This window comes from Malaya genurostris, chromosome 3, assembly GCF_030247185.1.
Source record: "Malaya genurostris strain Urasoe2022 chromosome 3, Malgen_1.1, whole genome shotgun sequence".
Classification (NCBI taxonomy): Eukaryota; Metazoa; Arthropoda; class Insecta; order Diptera; family Culicidae; genus Malaya; species Malaya genurostris.
The window spans coordinates 127900861-127927839 of record NC_080572.1 but is presented as its reverse complement, the minus strand read 5'-3'; the positions used below and the strand labels follow the sequence as shown (position 1 = coordinate 127927839).

General features: G+C 38.0%; 1 protein-coding gene across 2 annotated transcripts; it reads right to left on the bottom strand.

Moving 5' to 3' along the window:
- LOC131437036 (putative pre-mRNA-splicing factor ATP-dependent RNA helicase PRP1) lies at positions 1–25514 on the bottom strand. 2 transcript variants are annotated; one of them, XM_058606080.1, is made up of 9 exons: positions 25314–25514; positions 24803–25243; positions 23928–24748; positions 23602–23865; positions 20948–21070; positions 20693–20883; positions 393–555; positions 206–337; positions 1–146 (listed from the first exon to the last, which is right to left on the bottom strand). In XM_058606080.1, exons 1-8 carry the CDS (start codon positions 25361–25363, stop codon positions 210–212), a joined length of 2181 nt encoding a protein of 726 aa, XP_058462063.1. In that variant the 5' UTR covers positions 25364–25514; the 3' UTR covers positions 1–146; positions 206–209. The 2 variants fall into 2 exon arrangements, with proteins under 2 accessions (XP_058462063.1, XP_058462062.1); XM_058606079.1 differs by having other exon boundaries at positions 1–337.
- Between the last annotated feature and the right edge of the window lie 1465 nt (positions 25515–26979).

The following is a 26979-nucleotide window of genomic DNA, read 5'->3' as shown; positions in this document are numbered from 1 at the left end:
TACTCTTTAGTTCATTTAACGTTCCTAATTCGAAATGATACCTATACGTTTATTACTATTTGCAATGTGTGGATTTGTAGCTCATATCATTACGCATATGTGAGATGGTGTGTGCTTTTCACTCGGGGATCCCAAATAATATTAATCTAGAACAGGATTTTTGTGTTGCTAAAAGTACGAATACACTACAGATGAAAAAACCAACTTTTCTAGAATCCTTGTTGAAATTGTTTCGATTCCAGTTTCGCAGATATCACTTCTAGTTGACGTTTAGCTTCACATTCCGGGAAGTTGTTCATATCATAATACTGTGGCGCTATTAATAACAACCACTCCGCTGAAATGAAAACATTACTTAGATCTAGTCAATACTTAAGAAAATCTACGCTTACGCTTAACGTCGGTAACTGTTCGAATGTAGTTCTTTGTGGTTAGCACAAATTCGTTATACATAACCCAATTCGGCCTGTGTCCAAGACAAGTAGATGGATGCAATTGTACTATCTGGTTATCCTTAATAGTAACATAGTGCTTTGTTTGTTCCAAGTAGGCAACCTGAAATTATGACGAACTTAATTATTTCGAAAACAACTAGTATTAGTACGGCTATTGAGAATATGATATTTTGTCATGTAGCACTTTTAACAAGTATTGGCATACCGCATTTTTCTTCATAACGGCCATTAAGCCATATATCAACATTCACTACAACTACAAAAGGCCGAAATACGAGAGGCGGAAAAACGAAAAGCCGAAATACAAAAGGCCGAAAACACAAAAAGCCGTACATCATAGAAAGCCGAAACTCAGAAAGGCCGAAACGATTCTTTTAACGGGCAAAAGAATCGTCTTGGCTTTCCTAGATATGTAAGAAAATCGGAAAAGCTGCCTTGTTCTCAGTAAAAAAAATCAATTTACAATTTTTAGAATGAAATTAGAAAATCTAGTTGATAGTTATGTTTACGTAGGGTAAGGGCTCCCTATTTCATCTCATTTGTAAGGACGTCGCCTTCAAACCCCGATTCAGCCACTAAAATCACTGTAACTATTTCATATTACTGCTTCATTCGCCTAGCTCCACGTTGAAAATTGATTCACATTTCTTGAAAATTCAACTAATATTTAAAAAACAGCTAAAAACACTAATGATGTTTTCACTACTCTGCTCCTAATTTCATCTCAATGGTTTTTTATCCATCCTATTGTTGATCTTTTATTCATCCTATGAATTGGCAATGGCGACAGCAATCAAAACAAAATATTCCACTATTACACTCTCACCCGCATACGCATGGCTGCCAGATGGCTGACTAAACGCTGCCAGCTATGAAAAATATGGCTGGGCAGACATTCTGGTGACCAACTGCTTCACCGCTGTCAGATATACAACTCAAACGATACAACCGTACCCACCAGGATTTTTCCACATTATTATTATTGGTAAAAAATTTACTCGTTGAATTATCTAATTAATGGGACAATGGCTTACGGAGATCTAAAGAACTATCTTTTAACATCATTTTATTAGTGAAAACGAATAGAACAGATATAGACTTTCTATGCAAAGTAATACATATTTTCTATGAAAATATCTGGCATCTCTGTGCACAGCCGATGAAACACACACACACACTTCACAGCTTTATGTTGGCGTATAGCGGAATGAAACCAGTGCTACTAGATTTGCCACAATGGTTATTTCATTAGTATTTAACACGTTCTTGCTGGTAATATTCAAAGCTGAAACAGTTTTATTGAAATAATAATATCAATAATATAATTAAACTAACGTCACGGATACCAAAAACATACTTTTTGATGATAATTTGAAGAAGATAAACAATTTTTGTTTTGTAACATTATGAGATAACTTGGCAACTTTGCGAAACCAAATGAGATGAAAACAAAGCGCAATCAAGTGAACGAAGTGAAAAAGGTGGGTGGGTAATGTCAGAGGCATAACTGGATGTCGTGAATACGAAAACAACTGACATGTTCCTTAACACTTCCGAATATCAATTAGTTGATCAATTGTATGAATTATGCAAGCATTCCCCTTTTCCACATTTTTCGCAAAAACAAATAAGGCTTCACTTGATCTCGATTACTGTGAATTTCAAACAGCGAAAAGTGCAAAAATCTAACCAAACTGTTCTAGATTTGCACTAAACTGAGGATATTTCCTTTCGATTTGCGAACAACAAATCCTAATAGTTCTTTAGAAAACTTTTAGAGCCATTAGAACGGCTGATTTTGTGTAATGCTCTCCACCGTTGCATTTTCACCAATGTAAATGACTCGCAGCTGTGACGTAATCGCTCTTGTCGGAAGCGAAACTAGCTTTGCAAACGACACAAAATACATCTGCTCGCAGTGGCGATAGAATCCAAACTTAACCAATTTTTGTTGAGAGGGTTGTTTTTACCTGATTTCGTTTGTAGCTTTTTCACTAATGGGCGGTCCTAACGGCTATAAAAACAGCCGCATACAGAATTTTAATGTCGATTATTTCATTTCGAATTTGCATAATTTATTGAAAGAAACTATCAATATGTTGTAGGGATTCGTTTCTAGCATTCAGAAGAACCAAATTTAGGAACTCACTGCGATATTCACCACTTTTCGGAACATTTTTCACGAAGTTATACAGTAGCAGATATTTTGTTCTCTTCCTCAGAACGCGTTCTGATTGGCTGGTGTTGATATGGGTCAAATGAGACAGGTTTTTCAATAGTGTACTATTGAAATACTTCAATGCTTTTTCTTTACACGTTTAAGTTGAAAAATTTCGATTCTATTGGTAGTTGGATTATATAAATCCTTTCACAGATCACTGAGCTATGAGCTTTAAAAATACGAGCAAGGCAAACGCGCCTTATGAATTATCCTCTTTGATACTCGTTTATACCAAACATTTCAGAAAGGTTTAATTTTGAATTATTTGAGATTATGTCACACAACTGATAATTTTATCATCAAATTGTGATCATATTTCCGATGGCGTGTAGCAAAAATTATGTTGATTCGTTAGATACAACAAGAGATATTCACGATCAAAAACTTATCACTCTCTCAGAGGGTAAATTTTGAAAAGGCACGCCATAGTAAAGTAAGTCGTTTTCACGACAAAACTATCATCTCATATTTTTGCAGACTTTTATTGCTTGTCGGGTAATATTTAAAGTTTTTAATCGTTAACTAAACAAGTGGCAAGTGACAATAACTAATTATGAAGTCATCCAGCATTCAATAGTAGTGTAATTGTGCGAAATAGTGATCATGTTTTGAGACGAATCGATTAGTAGATATTCAGAAACATGACGAACTGAAAATTTTGAGACGAAAATGTGTCCTAAATTGAAAAGTGAGTTTATTTTATATGAAAAAACGATCACCGAAGAATTTCAAACCATTTCTTTCAATAGCAAAAGTGTGACAATAGCTTTTCGAATCATTTTAAAACATTTCACAGTTTGCTTCCGGTAGGTTGTGAAATATTATTCATGTTCAAAGTTATGAGGTGAAGAGATGAGATGGAAACAGGAGCTCAGATGAAATAGGGAGCCGTTGCCCTATATAAAATATATAAGATCTTGTTAGAATTCTTAACAAATACTTTGTACCACTATTACACAGCACTACACAACGCTATAAACCGGTAAAAAATTAAATCAACAAAAAAAATAGCTTTATGTAAATATTTCAGCCTATTATGCTTCGGCTTTCCGAATTTTCGACTTTATGTGGTAGGTCGACCATCATCGTCGGCCTTGTATATTTCGACCTTTCGGTATTCCGCCTTTCGTATTCGGCCATTTTTGTGGTTCCCTTTTTTAATATAGTTGAGTGATATGCAAATTTCGTTTTTTAGTGGTAGTAGTTAAAGATAGCAATAATCTTTTTAGTTATAAAAAATGTATGGGGTTATCACTTTGAATTCGAATATAACGTAGAACTTCCAATAAAAGCATTAACATCACATTCAAACAATTATGTTGCTTAAAAGAAATCGTGCTGACAACAAATCGAGCCAAACTACTACGCTGAAGAGTACTGTTCAATCTTTCAATCACTCAGAAATGATTGTATTGAAAAATTGTGTCTAATTTTCACTCCAAGCGTCATTTCATCGTGCTTAGTTCAAAACACCAACTATTGGAATATGGTGAAAGTTCGATAACTCCGTGAATAGTTGACGGGTTTTTACATTCTACGACCCGTTTGATTGGTATTACGATAAGGTATCTAAATTTAAAACTATTTTCAGTTCTCAAGGAATGCGTTACCTCAGCGGAATTTTATTCGAAAGATGTATCCGGAATATCGGTGGGGAAATTTCCGTACACGGACTTTGCAATGCCAAAATCGTTCAAAAACATTTTTATTGCAAGAGACGGACAAATATACTTTGAATGCAAAAACCGGACAAAAACTTAACCGGTTCTTCCAAAACAAATGTTTTTATCCGAGTTTTGGATTCAAAGTTATTTTTGGCCTACTGTCGCTGCAAAATAAAGCATGGATCGCTAGTGTGCTACGGGTGACGTGATATGTAAGCTCATTTTCATTGAGTCCCGTCTGGTTCCGCAGAGAAAATCGAATATGATTTGATAATTATGTCAACTCTACTTTATAAATTTGAATGGAAACTCTTTACCATAAGTTATTAGAGAGAAAGCATTATTGTATAAAACTCTTGGTACGAAGATGAAACGTGAAAAAAAGCTTGATAACCTTAGTTCGTATCTCTTTTCATCAGCTCCAGCATCATCAGCTATAATTTTAATAGTGCCGACTATAATAGCATGACTGCTTTCCTGATGAGTATCGATTGGGATGACATTCTCGACAATAATGATGTTAACATCTCCAATGTACTGATCTACACGATTTATTACTTTGATCCGAAACGATCCGTCCGACACTCCAAACATCTGCCGTGGCTAACCGCTGAATTGAAACATCTGAAAACATCCATTGCGCAATAATTATATTCAGATACATAAGTTATACAAGAAGCCGTGAAGCGCTGCCATGCCAATTATTTAAAGAAGGCACAGCATAGGATGAAGTCTAACCCAAAAGCTTTCTGGAAACACTTGAATGAGCAAAGGAAGGAATTTGGATTACCATCATTAATGCGATTCGGTGAGCGTACCGGTTCGAGTACTCAAGAAATTTGTCAGCTCTTTTCGGAACAATTCGCTCGTTTTTTCTCTACTGAAGCATTATCCACACAGCAAATCGAACGAGCGGCGATCAACGTTCCGGTATCTAATTGCTTTCTGCACTCTATTGACATAAACGTGGATTCGGTACAGATGGCTATCGCTGGATTGAAGTCTTCGAGTTCTGCAGGACCAGATGACATACCGTCAGTTATTTTGAAGAAATGTTCGGCTGGAATAATATCACCACTTTGTCGTTTATTCAGAACCTCGTTAACTACAGCAGTGTTTCCGGATTTATGCAATGCTTCGTTTATGTATCCGACAAAAGCGATATGAACAACTACCGCGGTATCACTTCTCTTAGCGCAATTCCTGAGTTGTTCGAAAAAGCAATTCTGACTCAAATTTTTAACCATTGAAAGCAGTACATTGATGATACTCAACACGGGTTTATGCCGCGGCGTTCAACAGCTACCAACCTTGTATCTTTTACATCTTACATAACAAACGCTATGTCAGACGGGTTGCAGACGGCCGTTATTTCTTTATTTCTTTATTGTCTTCGACTAGAGGTGACCTATCGCACAGACTTTTACTTTATTGCTATACACTTATGTTAACTTAAAAATATTATTTTCGATTTGAATGTGTCTTTGCTCATATTAAAATCAAATAAATGATACACGGTATTGAAACGATGACAACAGACATCCATTGGGTTGTTTTGGCCATACTGTGTGCGATGAAGTGAGCGACGAAGAAAATCCGTTCTTCGCAATGATCTTCCCGGAACGTTAAAATTAATTCTTTCCAGTAGTATGGGGCAATCAATGTTGTCATTTAGTAGGTCGAACACGAAGAGTTGTTGAAGGAGTATACGTCTGTTTTGTAAAGTAGGTAGGTTGATGAGAGCACAGAGATTCTCGTAACGAGGTAGTTGAGGACGATTTATCCAAGGTAGTCTTCGGAGTGCGAATCGGACGAAGCACTTCTGCACCCTTTCGATCCGATCGATGTGAACACCGTGATACGGAGCCCAAATTGTAACTCCATACTCCAGAATACTGCGTACTAGTGCGATGTAAACTGTTTTGAGGCAGTACACGTCGTTGAAGTTTTGAGTGTTTCGTTTGATTAGTCCCAAAACTGCATAGGCCTTCGCAGTAACGAATGAAAACTGTTCGATGAAACGGAGCTTGCAATCGAGAATAATGCCCAAGTCTTTAATAGACGAAACTCGTTCAACTGAAGCCATCATCATGGAGTATTCGAAAATAATTGGAGACTGTGCCCGTGAGAAAGTGATCACATTACATTTCTTAACGTTTACTGTCATACCGTTTCTGTCACACCAATCAAGGATTCGGTCAATATCCATTTGTAGAGCACAGCAATCCACAAGGCTTGTGATGATGCGATAAATTTTGAGGTCGTCAGCATACGTTACTTTAAATGACGACAATTCACTGTAAAGATCGTTCACGAATAACACGAAAAGAAGTGGTCCGAGATGGCTCCCTTGCGGTACACCCGAAGTAACGTGAAATGAATCCGAGAGTGCAGATCCGATTCGTACGGAAGCATTACGATCCGTGAGATATGATAGAATCCAATTGGTTAACCAAACAGGGAATCCACTACGCCTCAATTTTTCCACAGCGAACTGATGAGGAACACGGTCGAATGCTTTTGAAAAATCAAAATACACCGCATCGATTTGTTGTCGTTTTTCAAGTTTGTCTATCAATAAAGTAACGTAGCTCATTAAATTGGTGGTAGTAGACCGCTTTTTGACAAACCCATGCTGATCAGTGGAGATAATATGCTTTACTGATGGGTAAAGAACATCCAACACCATGCGTTCGAATACTTTTGGTAAACAGCTTAGGATAGAAATTCCTCTATAATTGGTGACATCGTGCACGTTTCCAGTTTTGCGAACAGGAACAATTACAGCTTCTTTCCACTTCGCTGGAAAATAGTGCTCGGCAAGCGAGCGGTTGAAAAGCAGAGATGCAGGTAAAGCCAAAGCAGAAGAACATTCCTTCACGAGCGTCGGAGGTAACCCGTCAGATCCTGGCCCCTTCGATCCATCGACTTGTCGTAGATTGTTGTACACCTCGCGTTCAGTAAAGGCAGTAGCAGGTATACTCAAAGAAAACGTCGGCAAACTACTCAGGTACGATTCTGACAAAGGCGGTGAGTTATTACTTAGCACGCTTTGAAAGAATGACGAGAATAGGTTGGCTGAATCCGAAACTGTCGACGAAGATTGGTGACGATAGTGGACACTGACAGGAATTCCACGGGAAGAAGTTTTATTTCGCAGATGAGACCAAAATTGTTTCTATACAGATTATCTATACAGATCTCTCTTCCGCTTTCGATAAAATCAATCATAAGATCACAATTGCAAAATTAAATCGACTCGGCTTTGGTGCAAACGTCATTCAGTGTATACAATCATATCTCAGCAAGAGACATCTTACTATCAAAATTGATGATTGTGTTTCCGAAGAATTTGTCGCAACGTCTGGATTTCCACAGTAGAGTCATCTTGGCCCTTTGATTTTCTTACTGTACTTCAATGATGTAAATCATTGTCTGGATGGACCACGAGTTTCTTTCGCTGATGTCCTCAAGATCTATCATACCATTCGCAGCTCAGAAGAAGCAGCATTCCTTCAACGGCAATTGGAAATCTTTGCGAATTGGTGCAAAACCAATCATGTGATAGTGAATCCCGAAAGGTGCTCAATCATTACGTTCACAAGGAAAAAGTTACCGTTCAAATTCAAATATTATCTTGAAGGATTCATGCTTGGTAGATCGACATGCGTCAAAGACCTTGGTGTCTTTCTCGATGAGCAGTTATCGTTCGAACAGCACATTAACTATATTGTTGCGAAAGCATCTCGCTGTTTGGGATTCATATGTAGAATGACTAAGCACTTCAATGATATTTATTGCCTGAAGACTCTATACTGTACACTCGTTCGTTCTACTTTGGAATATTGCTCAGTAGTCTGGAACCCTCTTCACCTCAATGGAGCTCATAGAACCTATACGACGTAGATTTGTACGTTTTGTTCTTCGACGATTACCTTGGAATAATCCACATCAACTGCCGAGCTATGAAAGTCGCGGATTGCTGATTGGTCTTGACACACTACAAGTACGACGAGAGCTGTCACGTGCTTTGATGATAGCCGATATTTTGAATGATAGGATTGACTGCCCCGCTTTGCTGCGTGAGGTTAATATCAATGTTCGTCCTCGTGCTCTCCGTAACAACGCCTTTCTTCGACTACCTCTACGTCGCACCAACTATGGTACAAACGGTGCCATTATATGCTTGCAAAGATCATTCAATCGTGTATCATCTGGATTTGACTTCAACCTTCCACGCAAAACAGTTCAAGCAAAATTTTTACTTAGTATTAGAAATTATCATTAGGACTACAATGTGTCTGTTGATTTTACAATAATAGACAATAAACAATAAATCATCACGGCGGAACTATATTTTTCATAACGGATGCAACTGATATACTTTATTAATCACTCGTAGCTACGATGCATAAATATTAATAAATGTTCTTTATAATGTTTTCACCAATTAACAAACATCTGTGCAGTCAACTATGTGATAACTGCACACTTAGAAAATGTTACATAGATGCACATAAAATGAGCGTCGCGAATCACTTACACTTACATCACAATTTAAAGCATGTAAAGATAAGTTATAACATTAACTTCACAGTTAATTTAGCTGTAGCTTACTTCGATACAGACGCATTTATGTTTACATGTGTATTTTGCATAATTTTGTATGACAGTTTGAAAGTTTTGATACTGCCCTATAATTTCGGAACCGGAAGTCGGATCAGGATGAAATTGCACAGTATTTTTTAAGACACTGAGAGCTTTAATTTGAATCATGATTTGTGAAAATCGGTCTAACCGTTGCTGAGAAATCGAAGTCTGTTCCGGTTTTGAACTTTTCTTCACTATTACCGGTGCGTTTGGAAGCCCAAACCGGGCACTAGTAGTCCAAAAGTGGATTTATATATCCAACAACTAACAAGGTCTGCTAGATAAATTGAGTACATTTTATGAAAATGAGCACCTCGTTTCGCCATCGCTTGTGAAAAAATACACATGAAATTAAAATTTTTTACTAATCGCACTGTAATTCCGGAACCGGAAGTCGGATCTGGATCAATTTTCGGGGAATCTTTAAACAATTTCAAGACCTTTCATTTGCGTCTTAGTTTGAAAAAATCGGTTAAGAAATTTCCGAGAAAATTGAATGCGCATTTTCTCATAGATTTGCACATATTACTTTGTAATTCCGGAACCGGGCGTCGGATCGGAATAAAATTCAATAGCAATCTGTGGAACAATAAGACGTTTAAATCTAAGTTTGTGAAAATCAGTCACGCCATCTCTGAGAAAAGTTAGTGACATTTTTTTTCATTTTTGTCGTGAATACGACTTACTTTACTATGGGGTGCCTTTTCAAAATTAGCCATATGGAAGAATGGCAGAACTTAATCGTGAATATCTTGACTTGTATTAATGGCAGCAACACAATTCTTTCACTATTTCATCAAAAATATGATCAGGAATTTAGGATAATATTTTGAACAGTGTGAAATAACCACCACAACTCAAAAATTAAGTTTTCTCAAAATTTGAAAACAACGCGAAAGAATCTTTACTTTTGTTTGGGTTTTTCGCGCAAGGACGACGATTTTGAGGTAGTCAGGCACAGAACGTAGACTGAACGTTATAAAAGGGGAACCGTGGTCGAAAATCGATCATTTCTTCTTGTGCGTTGGATGGAAGCAGACGTCCGGGCGAGAAAACGCATTCAAACAGGAATTTAGGATAATATTTTGAACAGTGTGAAATAACCATCACAACTCAAAAATTAAGTTTTCTCAAAATTTGAAAACAACGCGAAAGACTCTTTACTTTTGTTTGGGTTTTTCGCGCAAGGACGACGATTTTGAGGTCTTCTCGCGAGCGGATGTGTTGCGGTTTGTACGCAAAGCTAATTTCATCTCAAGCAAAAGCGATTGCATCATACAACAGAGCTCTGGTCGTTTGCATTTGAGAGAAAGAAGACGAAAAGTGGACAACATTATATAAAATCAGCCGTTCTAATGGCTCTAAATGTTACCTAGAGAACTATAAAGATTGCTTCTTTGTAAATCGAAAATTAAAATTAGCAGTGTAGTGCAAAACTAAGATAATTTGATTATTGTTTTGCAATTTTCACAGTTCTTAATTCGCAACAGTGTTTAAAATCATTTATATCCAATCAGTGTTTAATATCTTAGAAAATTATACAATTTGGCCCTTCTGGGATGCCAGAAATTAATCCGGTACAACATTTCTTCTTTTACTGATATATTGAAATCCGAAATGAATTAATCGACATCAAAATTCTCTAAGGTGCCATTTAGAACCATAATTTTATGCCCAAAGAATTATGAGAAATTTTGCTTCACTATACTGTATACGGCCCATTTTTCAACCAGTTGTAGTTTGTAGTAAACTTTCTGCTGATTTGATATATGAAATGCATAGAACTGACTCTGAAGCCATTCATTTCGTATTTGGCTGTCGTTGTCATCGTGTTAATTATGGTGCGATCCAGGAATCTCTAAGCGAAATACAAAGCTTGTTACCGCAAGCGGAAGAAGCAGGAGACTCCAACAGAACACATATCAGTATCGCACCCACGGACAACAGGTCAGCCTGGAAATAGATGACGGAAGTAAGCGGTATCTATCGGAATTTGAACTCAACTCGTCACTCTCCATCACGAACGCCTTCATAAAAGGTTCTTTCCAGAAGCACCATTATTTTATCATAAAATACGATACTGGTTATTTTGTAATATTTGTGTGTCAGAATGTTTAATGTTACTCCCTAGGCTTTGGATGATGAGCTACAGGGCGCGTACCCCCCTTTGGTGGATGGGGGTGGGAGTCAATTTACACTTCGTATTGACAAAGTCGGACCATAGCGAGATCGATCGATCGTTCGCTTATAAAAATAAAAAGATGAAAATTGTTATGTTATCTGGATCGATCTCGGAGTGGACTGGACTAATACTGCTTGAAATTGACAATAGGCAGGCGCGTACACAGGGGGGGTTTTAGGGGTTCAAACCCACCCCCCCCCCCTAAACAAAAAATTATAACCCATGGGAAACATTGTGATATAAATTGTACATGTGTTGATTTATCACCATGTTCTAAACCCCCCCCCCCCCCCCCCCCCCCCCCGAAAATTTTCTCTGGCTACGCGCCTGACAATAGGTCATTAGGTGGTTTCGACCATTCTTATGCCTGGATTTGGTCACCAATTTGAATTATCTTGATCCAGTTGGGATTAATGTTAATATATCATATTCGTCCTGAACTTGGTGAATTTAATTCAAAAAGGAGGAGTAGTGTTATCAGGAGTAGGAGTAAATTGATATCTTATGAACCGTTTAGGAACTTTCAAACCTTTCCGATCCGGTTCGGTATCGGTAATGCTTACAAATTGTCACGACGGCGGAACTGATTAATCAGGTGTAAATGCACTCTGAAATCGGGAAAGGTTTGAATGTACTTAGATTTCTTCAACTTGGACACAGATGTCACCTTCTAACTAAGAGTGTGAGATGTGTGTTTCTGGAAGAGAACGGTTTACGTGGACCATTTCATCCAATCACACCTAGTATTTCTTCACGAAATACATGTAGTTCTTGTTTCCTGGATGCGTGCTCAACACTAGAAGGCCCAAAAATTAGTATAAACCTAAATTGCTCAAAATCATTCAAAATGATTGAAAGAAAGAAAGTCAAAACAAAAAAAACTGACAGAATAACTAAAAGCTGGTGCAGAGTGCCTTAGTGCTTATAGAGTTAAAGTAAGAGTTAAATAAAGATCACAGAATTTTAAGCAATCCATCCATTGTGTTCATAGTATGACTTTACTGGGTCAGCTAGTGTTAAATGCGCACCCTTACATTATATAATTTAACAAAATCACTAACATCTGATTTTAGTTTATTTTATGTGCATCATAAAAAACTAAATTAAATGAGTCTGCTGAAGCAGAGGATTGTCATGGAGGATTCAAGGCCCAGAAGATGTGAGAAGGAAGACCCCTGCAATGTACCACGATAGTGATCATCCTTCATTTTATGTAAGAACCTAACATTCGGTAAGTTGTGGTGTGCTGAAGGAGAAAGGTGAGTGCAACACTATTTTTTAAAATCACTTTTATTATTATTATTATTATTATTATTATTATTATTATTATTGTCAATCTTATTATTCCTTTATTCTTGATAATCTATTAGTTTGTGATATTAACAGGTTTTTCCGGTATAGTAAAAAGCAATGCAATGGGGCAAAAGGAAACGTAACGTAACATCGACAAAGTTAGAAACAATCAGAATAGATTAGATTGGATAGTGTTAGTAGACCAAACATATCTACATTGATTTAGGATCTTTAAAGTAATAATCGTAAGTACCGCTTCAGACATAAAAGACTATTTAGGAAAGCAGGGCCAAGACCGAAGCGGATACAATGCGAAATTTTGAAAAGCTTCATCGACGAGGACATTTAAGACACAGAAGTAGTTGATAGGATGACAAAATACCAATACGATACAGACGCACGACTCAATGATTGACTGGTTACAGGGTGAAGCACACACTTCCTGCTCAAGTGTCAAATTCTCTGGCGAACTTGTAATAGAAGATATTCGTATCTTTCGTTGCAAATTGATAACCGTAAAGGAATCTGTCGCTTGGGTTACATGCTGGAGGGAACCTATCAATGATAGGTCGGTTTCCTCCTTCGTTACTAGTGTTCATTTGGGCACCATAGCCTAGTTCGTCCGGTATGGAAAGTGCGGATCGTTGTAACCAACCCCCTCGGCCAGAGTAGCCCATAAAGGGGGAAAAAAGAATGTTTAATGTAGCTAATCTGTACTGTAGTTTAGATGTATCGTTTCAAATAGTGTAAAAGGGAAAAACTTGCAGAATTCACACAATCGATCAACTAATTGTATTCGGAAGTATAAAGAAAGAGTGTCAGTTCTATTCGTATTCACGACATCCAGTTATGTCTCTGACATTACACACCCGTACTTTTTTTTGTGCATATCACCCTGTAATTCCGGAAACGGAAGTCGAATCGGGATAGAATTCAATAGCAATCTATGGGACCGTAAGACCTTTGAGTTTGTGAAAATCGATACAGCCATCTCTGAGAAAATCGAATGACATTATTTGTAACATACACACATACATACATACACACACACATACACACACTGACATTTGCTCAGTTCGTCGAGCTGAGTCGGGCCTCGGTTCCAAAGTCGGTTTTCACAGTGATTGTATAACATTTCTATATGAGAAAGGCAAAAAGCAGTGTTGCTCAATTCTCAAGCTGTGATACTGTTTCTTAGGTTGATGTCAGAGTGAACGCGGAATGCGATGCGAAGCGAAGCGATTCAATGCAATGTACTGTTATCGCATCGCATTCACTCTGACAGGTTTGCTTTGATTAAATGCACTAGCTCGCACGCGCGCCAAAAAGAAATCACGTGACGCTTTCACTCTGACAGCAACATTAGAGCCAAAACAAAGATGTTGAATTCGATTTTATCGCAATTTGTTGATTGAAAGTCGAGTTATCTGCTAAAAAAAACAAAACGAATGATCGAACGAGATGACTATCGGTTCATTAGTCCAACTTATAATTTATCTGGTCTAGTTTCCTTTTCCCTTTTCAACAAATTATCAATCTCTTCTTGACGGTCAAATTCTACTAAAGGATTGCAAAGCCAAGGCGTTTCTTTTTCTTGTAACTTTTTCCTGTTCTGATCGGAATACATTATCTACAAACGAAAGGACACAAAGTGCCGTTCTAATGGCTCTAAAAGTTGTCTAAAGAACTATTAGGATTTGTTGTTCGCAAATCGAAGATAATTATCCTCAGTTTAGTGCAAATCAAGAACAGTTGGTTAGATTTGTGCACTTTTCGCTGTGTGAAATTCACAGTAATCGAAATCAAGTGAAGCCTTCTTTTTTTGCGAAAAATGTTCCAGAGTTTAATGTCTTCAACACAACTATGATGTTCCTCGAATTGAAACCAATAATACGCATACTTGACTGTACATATGATTAACGGAAGTATTGACCTCATTAAAAGAAACACGTATCTGTTCTCATTTTTTTCAGTAATCCTTAATACATATTTGTTTGTTAATTGGCGAAAACATCATACATTTAGGGAACATTTATGCATCGTAGCTACGAGCCATTAATAAAGTATATCAGTGGCATCCGTTATGGAGAATATAGTTCCGTCATGATGTAAACAGATACGAACTTAGTTTTTCAAGCTATTTTTTCACGTTTCATCTTTGTACCTACAGTTTTATACAATAGTGATTCCTCTCTAATAACTTATTGTAAAGACTTTTGTTTCAAAGTATTTTTGTCCGGTTCTTGCAATAAAAATGTGTTTGGACGATTTTTGAATTGCAAAGTTCGTGTCCGGCTTTTGCGCTCAATATTTTTATCCGGATTTGCATTCAAAAATACTGAAACGGGTTTCCCAAACTACGCTGCACTCATCCGACTTTTGCTTTCAGCCCTTCATTTGATACTTGATCTTGATCAGTAAGCTTAAGCTTGAACACATTTAATTTGATTGAAATCGGTCTATCCTTCGATTTGTCGGCTACGCCATCTATGAGATTACATCTTCCGAACCTTTAAAAAAAGTAAAATAACGTAGCAGACGTTCTTTCCCGAACAGACACTATCTCTACACCGATGCCGATTGATTACGAAGGAATAGCGGTCGCCCAGGAAACTGATGATGAAACTAAAAGTCCGCTTCATTCTTCGACAGCGATGAAATTGATGTTTCGCAAAACACCGCTAGCTACACGATCTCTGTACTTCGATACATCATGCAGTAAAGTAAGATACATACCACCCCAGTGCATACAATCAGCACTGAAGTACGTGCATGGAACAGTTCATCCTGGACTGCAAATTATTCGACGACTAGTAACAGATCGTTTTGTGGGAAAATATATGTATAAGGGCATTTAGCTTTACGTCGAAACGTGCATACATTGTCAACGTTCTAAAGTTTAACGCCACACTAAAGCTTCCTGGACACATTTTCTATTAATATTCTTTATTATTCTTTATTATTGTAAAATCAACAGACACATTGTAGTCCTAATGATAGTTTCTAATACTAAATAAAAAATTTGCTTGAATTGTTTTCCGTGAAAGGTTGAAGTCAAATCCAGATGATACACGATTGAACGATCTTTGCAAGCCTATAACGGCACCGTTTGTTCCATAATTGGTGCGACGTAGAGGTAGTCGAAGAAAGGCGTTGTTACGGAGAGCACGGGGACGAACATTGATATTAACCTCACGGAGCAAAGCTCGTTTCGTCGTTAATCCTATCATTCAAAATATTAGCTATCATCAAAGCACGCGACAGCTCTCGTCGTACTTGTAGTGTGTCAAGACCAATCAGCAATCCGCGACTTTCATAGCTCGGCAGTTGATGTGGATTATTCCAAGGTAATCGTCGAAGAACAAAACGTACGAATCTTCGTTGTATAGATTCTATTCTATGAGCCCCATTGAGGTAAAGAGGGTTCCAGACTACTGAGCAATATTCCAAAGTAGAACGAAGGAGTGTACAGTATAGTCTTCAGGCAATAAATATCATTGAAGTGCTTAGCCATTCTAAATATGAATCCCAAACAGCGTGAAGCTTTCACAACAATGTAGTTAATGTGCTGTTTGAATGATAACTGCTCATCGAGAAAGACACCAAGATCTTTGACGCATGTCGATCTACTAATCATGAATCCTTCAAGATAATATTCGAATTTGAACGGTAACTTTTTCCTTGTGAACGTAATGATTGAGCACTTCTCGATATTCACTGTCATATGATTGATTTTGCACCAATTCGCAAATATTTCCAATTGCCGTTGAAGGAATGCCGCATCTTCTGAGCTGCGGATGGTATTATAGATCTTGAGGTCATCATCGAAAGAAACTCGTGGTCCATCCAGACAAAGATTTACATCATTGAAGTGCAATAAGAAAATCAAAGGGCCAAGATGACTCCCCTGTGGAATTCCAGACGTTGCAACAAATTCTTCGGAAACACAATCATCAATTTTGATAGTAAGACGTCGATTGCTGAGATATGATCGTATCCATTGAATGACGTTTGTACCAAAGCCGAGTCGATTTAATTTTGCAATTGTGATGTCATGATTGATTTTATCGAAAGCAGAAGAGAGATCTGTATAGATAACGTCCGTCTGCAACCCGTCTGACATAGCGTTTGTTATGTAAGATGTGAAAGATACGAGGTTAGTAGCTGTTGAACGCTTCGGCATAAACCCGTGTTGAGGATCATCAATGTACTGCTTGCAATGGTTATAAATTAGAGTCAGAATGACTTTTTCGAATAATTCAGGAATTGCGCTAAGAGAAGTGATACCGCGGTAGTTGTTCATATCGCTTTTGTCGCCTTTCTTGTAAACCGGATACATAAACGAAGCTTTCCATAAATCCGGAAACACTGCTGTAGTTAATGAGGTTCTGAATAAACGATAAAGCGGTGATATTATTCCAGCCGAACATTTCTTCAAAATAACTGCCGGTATGTCATCTGGTCCTGCAGAACTCGAAGACTTCAATACAGCGATAGTCATCTGTACCGAATTCACGTCTATGTCAATGGAGTGCAAAAAGCAATTAGATACCGGAACGTTGATTGCCGCTCGTTCGATTTGCTGTGGGGATAATGCTTCAGTAGAGAAAACACGAGCGAATTGTTCCGAAAAGAGCTGACAAATTTCTTGAGTACTCGAACCGGTACGCTCACCGAATCGCATTAACGATGGTAATCCAAATTCCTTCCTTTGCTCATTCACGTGCTTCCAGAAAGCTTTTGGGTTAGACTTTATCCTATGCCTTTTTCAAATAATTGGCATGGCAGCGCTTCACGGTTTTCTTGTATAACTTATTTATCTGAATATAATTATTGCGCAAAACGTAACCTCCATACTTGGAGTATCGTGTCAGAGCAGCTCTTTTGGATGTTTTCAGATGTTTCAATTCAGCGGTTAGCCACGGCGGATGCTTGGATTGTCGGACAGATTGTTTCGGAACAAAGTAATCAATCGCGTAGATTAGTACATTGGAGAAGGTCTGTACAGCTGCGTTAACATCATCATTGTCGAGAATGTCATCCCAATCGATACTCATTAGGAAGGCAGTCATGCTATTATAGTCGGCTCTATTAAAATTATAGCTGATGATGCTAGAGGGGGCGCTGTCATGAGGTAAACGTTTAGTCTCGAGTACGATGTATATTAATAGATAGACGCTTTCATCACGTCCATGTAGACATCGTTGGACCACTTCCACCATCGAATGGTTATCGTTATTTGCTGACGATGGTTGACCGTTTCTCTCACTGGCCTGAGGTGGCTCCCATGCATGACATGTTGTCGAAACTGTTGCACGCGCATGTGTTCGATGTGGATTTCACGATTTGGCGTACCCGAGACGATTACTACCGATCAAGGTAGACAATTCGAGTCCGAACTCTTCAGGAAATTATCGAAAACAATGGGCCCACAATAGCGTATCATCAAGCTGCAATTATGGCTGTCGATGCAAAGCATTGAAACGACCAACTTCTCATGATAATGGTAGGATTGCGCGCGGCCTTTCAAACCGATTTCGGTTACTCAGTATCAGAACTCGTCTATGGACAAGCAATGTTGCACATATTCTTCGTGTAACTAATACATTCACCCTTCCTCGCTGCGAATATCCTGTATATACTCATGCTTGTCTTGAACAACGTTGAACTATTCACTGAATGAAAGAGAGAAGGGTGAAAATGAATAAGCAATAATCGTAGAGAACCCGAATCTACTAATACTCTCTTCGCTGCTGGTATACATCGTGCATGTTCGTTTTATACATTCGTTTGTCATTCGTTCATTTACTTTTTGAACAAGGGGAACGTGCCATTTGAGCCAATTTGTTCTGATTGACTTTACTCTTCTAATTAGTTTGATTAGTGTCACTGCGATGATCGTTGGATCCCATTCTTCGCGAAGCATTCTTCATCTAAAAAATCATCATTTCTCGTGAGGTAACAGCAATGGGAGAGTGCTGGGATATGGTTCATCACATACACATAAGACTGTGGTACTAATGCAGGGGGAAACGGCTTAATTTGCTTGTTTCAAAGACAGCACAAACGCTGATCGCTGCATGAATATTTGTTCCATATTCGCGTTAAGTCATTCAGGGGTATGTTCAATGCGAATAACAGCTGCAATGAATAGATCTTCATGAGAGCAACGAAGCAGCGTCGGCTTCGTTTGTACCCGAATATACGGACAAGTCCGAATAGCAGATTATCGAACAAAGGCGTTCTATGCATTTTTTATATTCGAGCAACATTTTGGACAAGCATTACGACTAACCGACGATTACTTCGAATCGACAAGCCAACAGACTAACAGGAGTGAGTGCAGAAAAATTGCGTAATACAACGGGTAAGCTAAAATCAACACATCCAAACCATCACGCTAAATAACCATCTTTATGAGCCCTAAACCTTCAACTTGTACCCAGAATTTCAATGTGTTATTTGATACGTATAGTTTTTTTGTTGAAATAGTTATTTTGAGTGACAGTGCAGTTGTGGCAAGTGTGTGTTTAGTAGTGAGAGTGCTATTTATTGAATAATATTGATCCGTGAAACCTAGGACAGGACCTGACAATTGTTAATCCACTTTTAGAACCAATTTCGGACCAGCTCGTGATTGGTTGAAATTGACATAAGCAAGTACAAGTTGTTGAAATCAATATTACTGTAGGGTGGTAGAAAAAGTGTTGTCAGTATCGTCGGTAACAATGTAGCTTGATATTGGATATTTTATTTTTTTGGTCATCTTTTCAAAATTATCAATTTCAATAGGATTTAAGTTCAATTTGATTTTAAGTCCTGTCAATGCGGAAAGTATACGAGTACATTTAACAATCACTGGATGATACAAAGAGAAAGCCTGAAATCACGAAGTGTTATATGGACGAGAATATTGATTATGTTGGTTGAGAATAGCACCGAATCTTTGGATACTTCTGTATGTTATTATTTTTCTCAAATAGAATATGTTGAATACTTTAGTTAATAAAGCTGCAAAAATTAATTACCCAAAATTGAGTGTTTTAGAAAAATTTTATTAAGCTGTTTCAACTAAACGTTTTCTTCAAAACAAACATCTGTTCAAAATGAATCCAGAGCTATATTTTTGACCTATATAACATTTGTCTGAGTGTTTTCAAATGATAAATAATTGCATGTTATAAGGGGAGAAAGTTTTCAGAATGAATAATTATCTCTACTGGCAACAGTGATCCCGAGGCATTTATTATTTACAGCAGGGAGCAACCGGAATAAGAAGAGAAATATTTTTCTGGAAAAAGAAGCCAGTTGTCTGGTCCTGTCCTAGCGCGAAACTAAAGATGCTCAAGCGGCGGATACTGTAAATTGGCCCCCCAAAAATTCAACGACGTTAACCTGTTAACCGATCGAAGCGCCGTCTGCATGTCATTGTCGATGTTGTCGGATTTCTATGGAATGTGTGAAAGTTTACATGTCGATCGTGTCATTCAGATTGAAGGTCTAGGGTAGGTCTGCAGCGGACCCATTCGCGAGTGTTTTTGTTTTATTCTTTCAGTAGTCATGTTTCATCTCGCGTTGCTGACAGCAGAGCGAGCAGGAGAAAAGGGATACTGGTGAGATCGTTCCTTGGAGATATTTTATATTTTTCTTACTTATATTTCTCCTGAAAATCGAAAATCAGGTTTTGTTGAGATCATATTGTTTACCAAAACATATCCGAATCTCTTTCCCTCCCTACTAACAAATCTCCTATCCCGTGATGCTCGTGGAGATACCCGCGGTCTCTAGAAACAACGAGTATCGGACTAACATTCCTTCCTTTCCCTCAGTAGCACAGCCTTTGGTCGTAGCCAGCGTCTTTATTGATCATTTAATAAAAAAAATAGGAGTGAGTGGGTATGTACAGTGAAAATGATTTTCTTCCAATCTTCATTTTTTTGGTTCATTGTACATTTCCACTCATTCGGTCAATCGCGAAGTGCAACTACGGGCGATCTACTTCACTCTACTCAGAAATAAATGCAAACAAATTGCTTAAAAACATGTGTTCCAGAATAGCTGAAATTTGCAAGTTTCGACGCTAATAGGTTAACCGAGAAAACATTAATTATATTGATTTTTGATAACTAGTGTCGGTAGTTGCGTTTAAAAAGATCCGGGATGGGAAATCATATCGATTTCTGATTGATCCAATTTTCAGTATGTAGATTATTCATTCATTACTCACCTGCATAAAAAATCCCTGCACCAAAGCTTTCCGAATATTGAAATAATAATTAGTCGTGTTAAAGTCCGTACTTGTACGTTTCAAGTTAAACCGATCCATTATCCTGGCTAGTTGTTGACGTACGTTGTCAGCAGATTTCAGCGATCGAAAGTTGATGAAGTTATCGTAGCACCAACTGGGATCTTCATTATCTGCAGAAAGACAACATACATTATTTTGCTGAGTTATGAAATAATGGTCTTCCATTTCACTTACTCTGCTTGAAGGCGTGATAGACGTTCAAAAGCGTCAAATGGTCGCCATCAAGGTGGGCGAAACGCTTCTTGGCATCATCGGCTGCCTTTTTCATCTCATTCGGACGTACGAAACACTGCGGGACTAAACACAAGTAGGGTTTGGGAGGCACACCGCAAGAAATACCGCGCGCGTCCCATCATATATAGTTGCATTGGGCAAACAGTTTCAATGGTTTAACCTAAGACTTTAATTATTTAGTTTGTTTCGTATACGACCTGAATCAATATCAAGCTATAAATGTTAACTAGGATAATGGAACCCTTAGTCATCTCAGCTCCACCAATCATGTCATATAAAACTATTAATAAGTGAAATCTGCTATCTCTATACAACAGGGTTTGGATGAAGGAAGCAGTGAAGATGAGTATACATGCTTCACGGTGTGTGATATTCAATATGTCGCTTTTAAGGAAGCGTGAGCCTTGTTGTTTTATTGGAATGGCTGTCCATGCGCGACAATGGAAGAGCGAAAGATGTTCACTTATACTACTGTTTCTCCTTCTCTCAGTAACAGAGAATGTCTAACCCCACAATTCATAACAAGCAACTATCTTCACTAGACTGGATAGTGCTGAAGATTTTATACTCAACAGACTGATGACTGACTCTTATTGTGGAATGTTTCTCTGAGGTCCGAACGCGCTTTACATTCATTTATACAGAATTCATTTTGTGTCAACTATCACCGCTAGCGCGTTCATTTGAATAAAGTTTTTGCTGTAATGAGGACAAGGGTTTTTACAGCTCTCAACAAGCCATAGTAATACGCAATGAAAATTCAATGAAAAAATATTCCATGCTGGATATTGATTACAAGACATAATTTTTTATCCAGCTGTTTGATTCACTCTCACAATTTCGATTAAACCCAATCAAACGCTATTTAGCTGAAATTTGATTAACAGAAGTAACAAAAGTGCAGAAGTTAGTTTCTCTCGAGCAGCAAACAATCGAAGCGCTTGTTTGTTCGCAGTATTTGCTGAGATCGCCGTCGCTAATCCTGCCCTACTGCTACTACTGCTTATAATGTTCAAGTATAACTTCTTGTAACTTGACACGAATTAAATAAGTGATATGCAACAGTTTTCGTTGTATAAAGTAATCATTAACAGCAGTTCGCGTTCAGAGCCCACACAAAAATTCGAAATTTAAAGGGCAATTTACAATGTTGGGAAAAAACCTGTGGCCAAGCCAGTATTGTTAGATCTTAAGTCTCCTACTGGGATTTGAATCAAAATTTCAACTAGCTAAGTTAAACCTCCCACGACAGAGAAATTAAATGTCAGCCGGGTTTAAAGGGACGAGGTGAAATAATACAAATACATATGTTTGGGCAGGCTATTGACCTCCTCGAACATGTGACGGCATCATCGCGTTCGAGAAGGGAAGTTTCCAGAATTGAGATTGGAATGAAAAAGAAAAAGACTTTTCATTATTGAGCAATAGGTTCAGTGTGTGACTATCCCGGGTTGACGGTTCAATGCATAGGGCACTGGTCTTATAAACCAGTTGTCGTATGTTCGAGCCCCGACCTGGAAGGATTCGTAGTGTCAGTAGAATAGTAGCACCAGCCATGCAATGGTTCTGTACACAATGAATCGTCTGCGAAGTCTGTTGAAACAGAAGGTCAAATTCCACTACAGGAATGTAATACCAAAGCTTTGTTTTGCTTTGCATGACTGAAGGAGGGAAGGTACGTCTACAAGCTGAGCGTTTGAGTGAAATAAACGTGTAAGTCTGTTATTAATTTTAGTATTTAAGTATTATGATATTAGAAATTCGTAGTCATTTCAATGTAGTCACTCTTACAACATTGCGTTTAAAATACGTAGAACTAAAAGAACGAACAAGAACCCTCCACACAGCCATTGTTGCAAAACGCATCAGTTTTCTTCGCTGTCGTTAAGCATAAATTCGAAAGAGAAGTCCATTTTTCTTAATATGATGTTTTTCTTGAGAGTTCATCTAACAATCGCGAAGTAAACTGCTTTTGCGTTTTTCAACAATGGCTGTTTTCCTAAGACTGTAAGTAGAACCTTAAGAGCCAGTCATCAGCGTTTTGTTTGAGTGGTTCTTTTTGGCTGGCAAGGCTTCCTCTTTGTGCGCGGTTAAATTGTTTGGTTACAATGCAATGGAAACTATATTTTAATTTACCGGTGAATGCATATTCCAAACCCTGCTATGCAGTCGCGGAAAGGATGAGATGAAAATTGGCACATTCGCTTCGAATTTTCGCGTCGTTATAACAGAAGCATGTTACCAATGTTACTATATCACTTGTTAGGGCCGTAGAAATTATACTTGCGATTACACCACAAGCCAGAGTTTGCAGGCCGGATATTCAGTGAAATAAAGTAATAGTTTGACTAATGAAATGACTATTGGTGTAATTGCACTACAACTGATATACTCGAAAAAAAAAAACGATAAAATTAAACTGAGCTCGTTGAAATGGTATGATGAGAATGCACCTTTTAATAGATTCAGGTCGCATACAACTTATTCTATCAAACATATCCAAATAATCACTTCAACGGCAAACTTTTCTTTGGATGAAAAGTTGGTAATCTAATTACGAATGTTCCTAAAAATTATTGGAATATATATCTCACCCGACAACATTGCAGTGATGGAGAGTATTTCATTCGAACAATTGTGATTACAACTCGCAATCAACATCTTTGCCAATTGAGGATCTAATGGGAACTCCGCCATGACGGCCCCGAGATCAGTTAAATTTCCATCATCGTCTAATGCTGCTAAATAGTTGAGAAGTTCGAGTGCCCTCATCAGAGTTTCTGGTGCCGGTGGATCCATAAAATCAAAATGTACCAAATCATCGATTCCTAGCTTTTTCAACTGTAGAACAACGGTACCTAAAATAAGTAAAAACCATATAACTTGGTTGATTTTTTAAGAACTTGAACATTGTCTTTACCCAAATTAGATCTTAAAATTTCTGGATAAGTGTTTTCCTGCATTTCAGTTTTGTAAGCCTTTTCTGTGTACAAACGGAAACATTTGCCTGGTCTGGTACGACCTGCACGACCAGCTCGTTGCTGTGCGGAAGCTTTACTGATTGGGGATACTAACAAGCTTTCCACTCGGATACGTGGATTGTATACCTTTTGCTTGGAGAACCCTGGATCAATCACAAACACAACTCCATCGATTGTCAACGATGTTTCAGCAATATTTGTAGAAATTACGACTTTTCGTCCAATTGCACCATTTGATCGCTTTGGGGGAGCTGGTTCAAAAATCTTTTGTTGCATATTTGGAGGAAGGGATGAATAGAGAGGAATACATTTCAATTCGCCCACCTCTGGACCCAAATTGTCTATCTCACGCTTTACGCGTTTACATGCTTCTTCTATCTCTTCTTGGCCTGTGAGAAACATTAGAATGTCTCCTTCAATATCCTCGCACATATGAATCTGTATTACAGTACGAATAGCAGCCTCGAGATAATCTCGTTCCGGCTCAGGCGTGTAAAAAATTTCTACAGGATGTGTTCGACCAGGAACATTCATCAACGGCGCATTGTCAAAATATTGTTGAAATTTGCCTGCATCCAAAGTTGCAGACATAATAACCAACTTCAAATCCTTTCGTTGCCGAATTACTTCCTTCAAAACACCCATTAGTAAATCCGTAGCCAATGTACGTTCATGAGCTTCGTCAAGAAGAATAACTTGATATGCCTCTAGCATTGGATCACTCATTCCTTCACGAAGCAACATACCGTCAGTCATATACCTAATCATAATTACAAATTGATTAAGTGCACTTATATAAACAAACAATACGTACTTCAGAATTGTTTTCTGAGATGAACAATCCTCGAAACGAATACTATATCCAACTTCAAATCCCAGTACGACATCCATTTCTTCAGAAACTCGTTGTGCTACGGACATAGCGGCAACACGACGAGGTTGAGTACAAGCAACCCCTTTGTTACTACTAGCTTTGGCAAAATCCACACACCACTGAGGAATTTGAGTTGTTTTACCAGAACCGGTTTCACCGACGAGTACGATGCATTGATTTTCCGACAATAATCGCATAAAATCCGCTCGATATTCGAAAACCGGCAAAGTGATACGCTTCTTGTACAAATTGAAATAGTTTTGTGAAAACGGTTGACCATTCAATGGATTTATTCTGCCAGAAGCCGAGGTTCCGGTTGAAAGGACACTATTTGCACTTTTGCTAGAGGAAGCTCCTTCATCCAACATTCCTTTTTCTTCCCTGAAATGAATTACAAACGCCGCCATATTGACTTTTACGTTAACTAAAATAATCGGAATGTATCACTTACCTTCGCTTCTTGATGAATGGATCCATTACTTCAATTCGTCGTTTGGCCATTTGCTCAAAAATATTTTTGTCTTTAGCAGTATTAGCACAATACAAGGAAAACAAGTTCCAGCAACGTAAATTCTTTTTAAAAAGTTAACACACGCGTCTTCCCGTAGTATGCTACTACTACCGAAAGAAAGCGAATATTTTTGCTGTTGTATATTGAAAAATACAGTATATTTAGAGATGCCAGATAAAATTTTAAAATATCATCAGACAAGGTTCCATAAGTCTGTAAAACCGAATACATATATGTCTGCGGATTTCTATTTCTTTATAAGATATGTTACACATAACTGACTTTGCGGTCAAAAAATCATCTCGGTCATTTTAAAAGCCTAAAATTACAGGCTGTAGGACAAAAGTGTGCGAAAACTCAATTTTCTAAAGTCTGCAACAAAAAATGTCTGCAGGCCTTCAAAATAAATCTGCAGCTCGCGGAAAAATCTGCAGACCTGGCATCTCTGAGTACGTTTGACGTTTTTCAGTGATGCCATACACGCTCGTTCAATGTTACTCTAAAGTGAGTACAATTTCACTCACTTTCGTTAAAAGTGGAACTACTCTATTGAGCAATTTGACGTCTCAGTTACTCACACCGATGCAGAGTGCGCAGATCTATTCATATACGAAATTAGAATGTGTGCGAGCCGAAGTCAAAGTTTGTTGTGGGTTCAATTTTACACTGAGGTAAAACATTTTTGACTCATATTCATACACTGCGAAAAATGCATATAGAATTTCGTAAGCTATGAACTAATGAACCAAGCAGAAGTCAGTCCCATTGCGTGATATAGAGTTTCATGAACGATTTTATGTCTTTCTCAACTGTTCTCTTGGCATTGCAGTGTTTTTTTATTGCATATATGTCTTCGATAATTGGCACGATGCGGCTCGACAAAATTCACTGGGTTATATCGACATACTCACACTAGCATTAACCTTTCAACTGCTGAAAATAACCTCACCAACACATTCGCACGTGGATTGGACTATAGTGAGCAAAGCTTGTCTACTCACTTTTGAGTAAATATGATATTTGTCAAATTCTGAGTAACATTTACTCAGTGCTACAAATGGTAAAATTAGCTCGAGTGAGTAAATATTACTCAATATCAAGCGAATTGAATAAGGGATTCGAATAAGGAATGCTTTGCTGACTTACTTCCAACGAATGAAGGAAGCCGTTACCTGTTCATCGCTCATTGGAAAGGATCCGTCTGCCTTCCTCCGTTCCACCTCCGACAGAGGGAAAAGTTCCGCCTCCGACAAAGGGAAAAGTTCAGTGCACGTAAATTTTCACACAACGTTTTCAAAGCTCTGTGAGTAAAACTTGTTGTCAATTTAGAAACTGAGTCGAAGTTACTCATTCTTATAAATCAATATTACTCACTTTTTGACATTTGAACCAAATAAGCAAAAGTGAGTACAAATGACTCACTTGAGAGTAACATTGAATGAGCGTGTAGCTACAACCACACCGAGGAAAAAAAAACTTAAACTTACAACCAGCACACTTTGATTTCATTGAAGACATGCACAATTAAAACCGATTCTCGAGCTCGACATTTTCAAATGCCGAAGTAGATAGACAACACGACATTTTGCTGATTGCTCAGTAATCC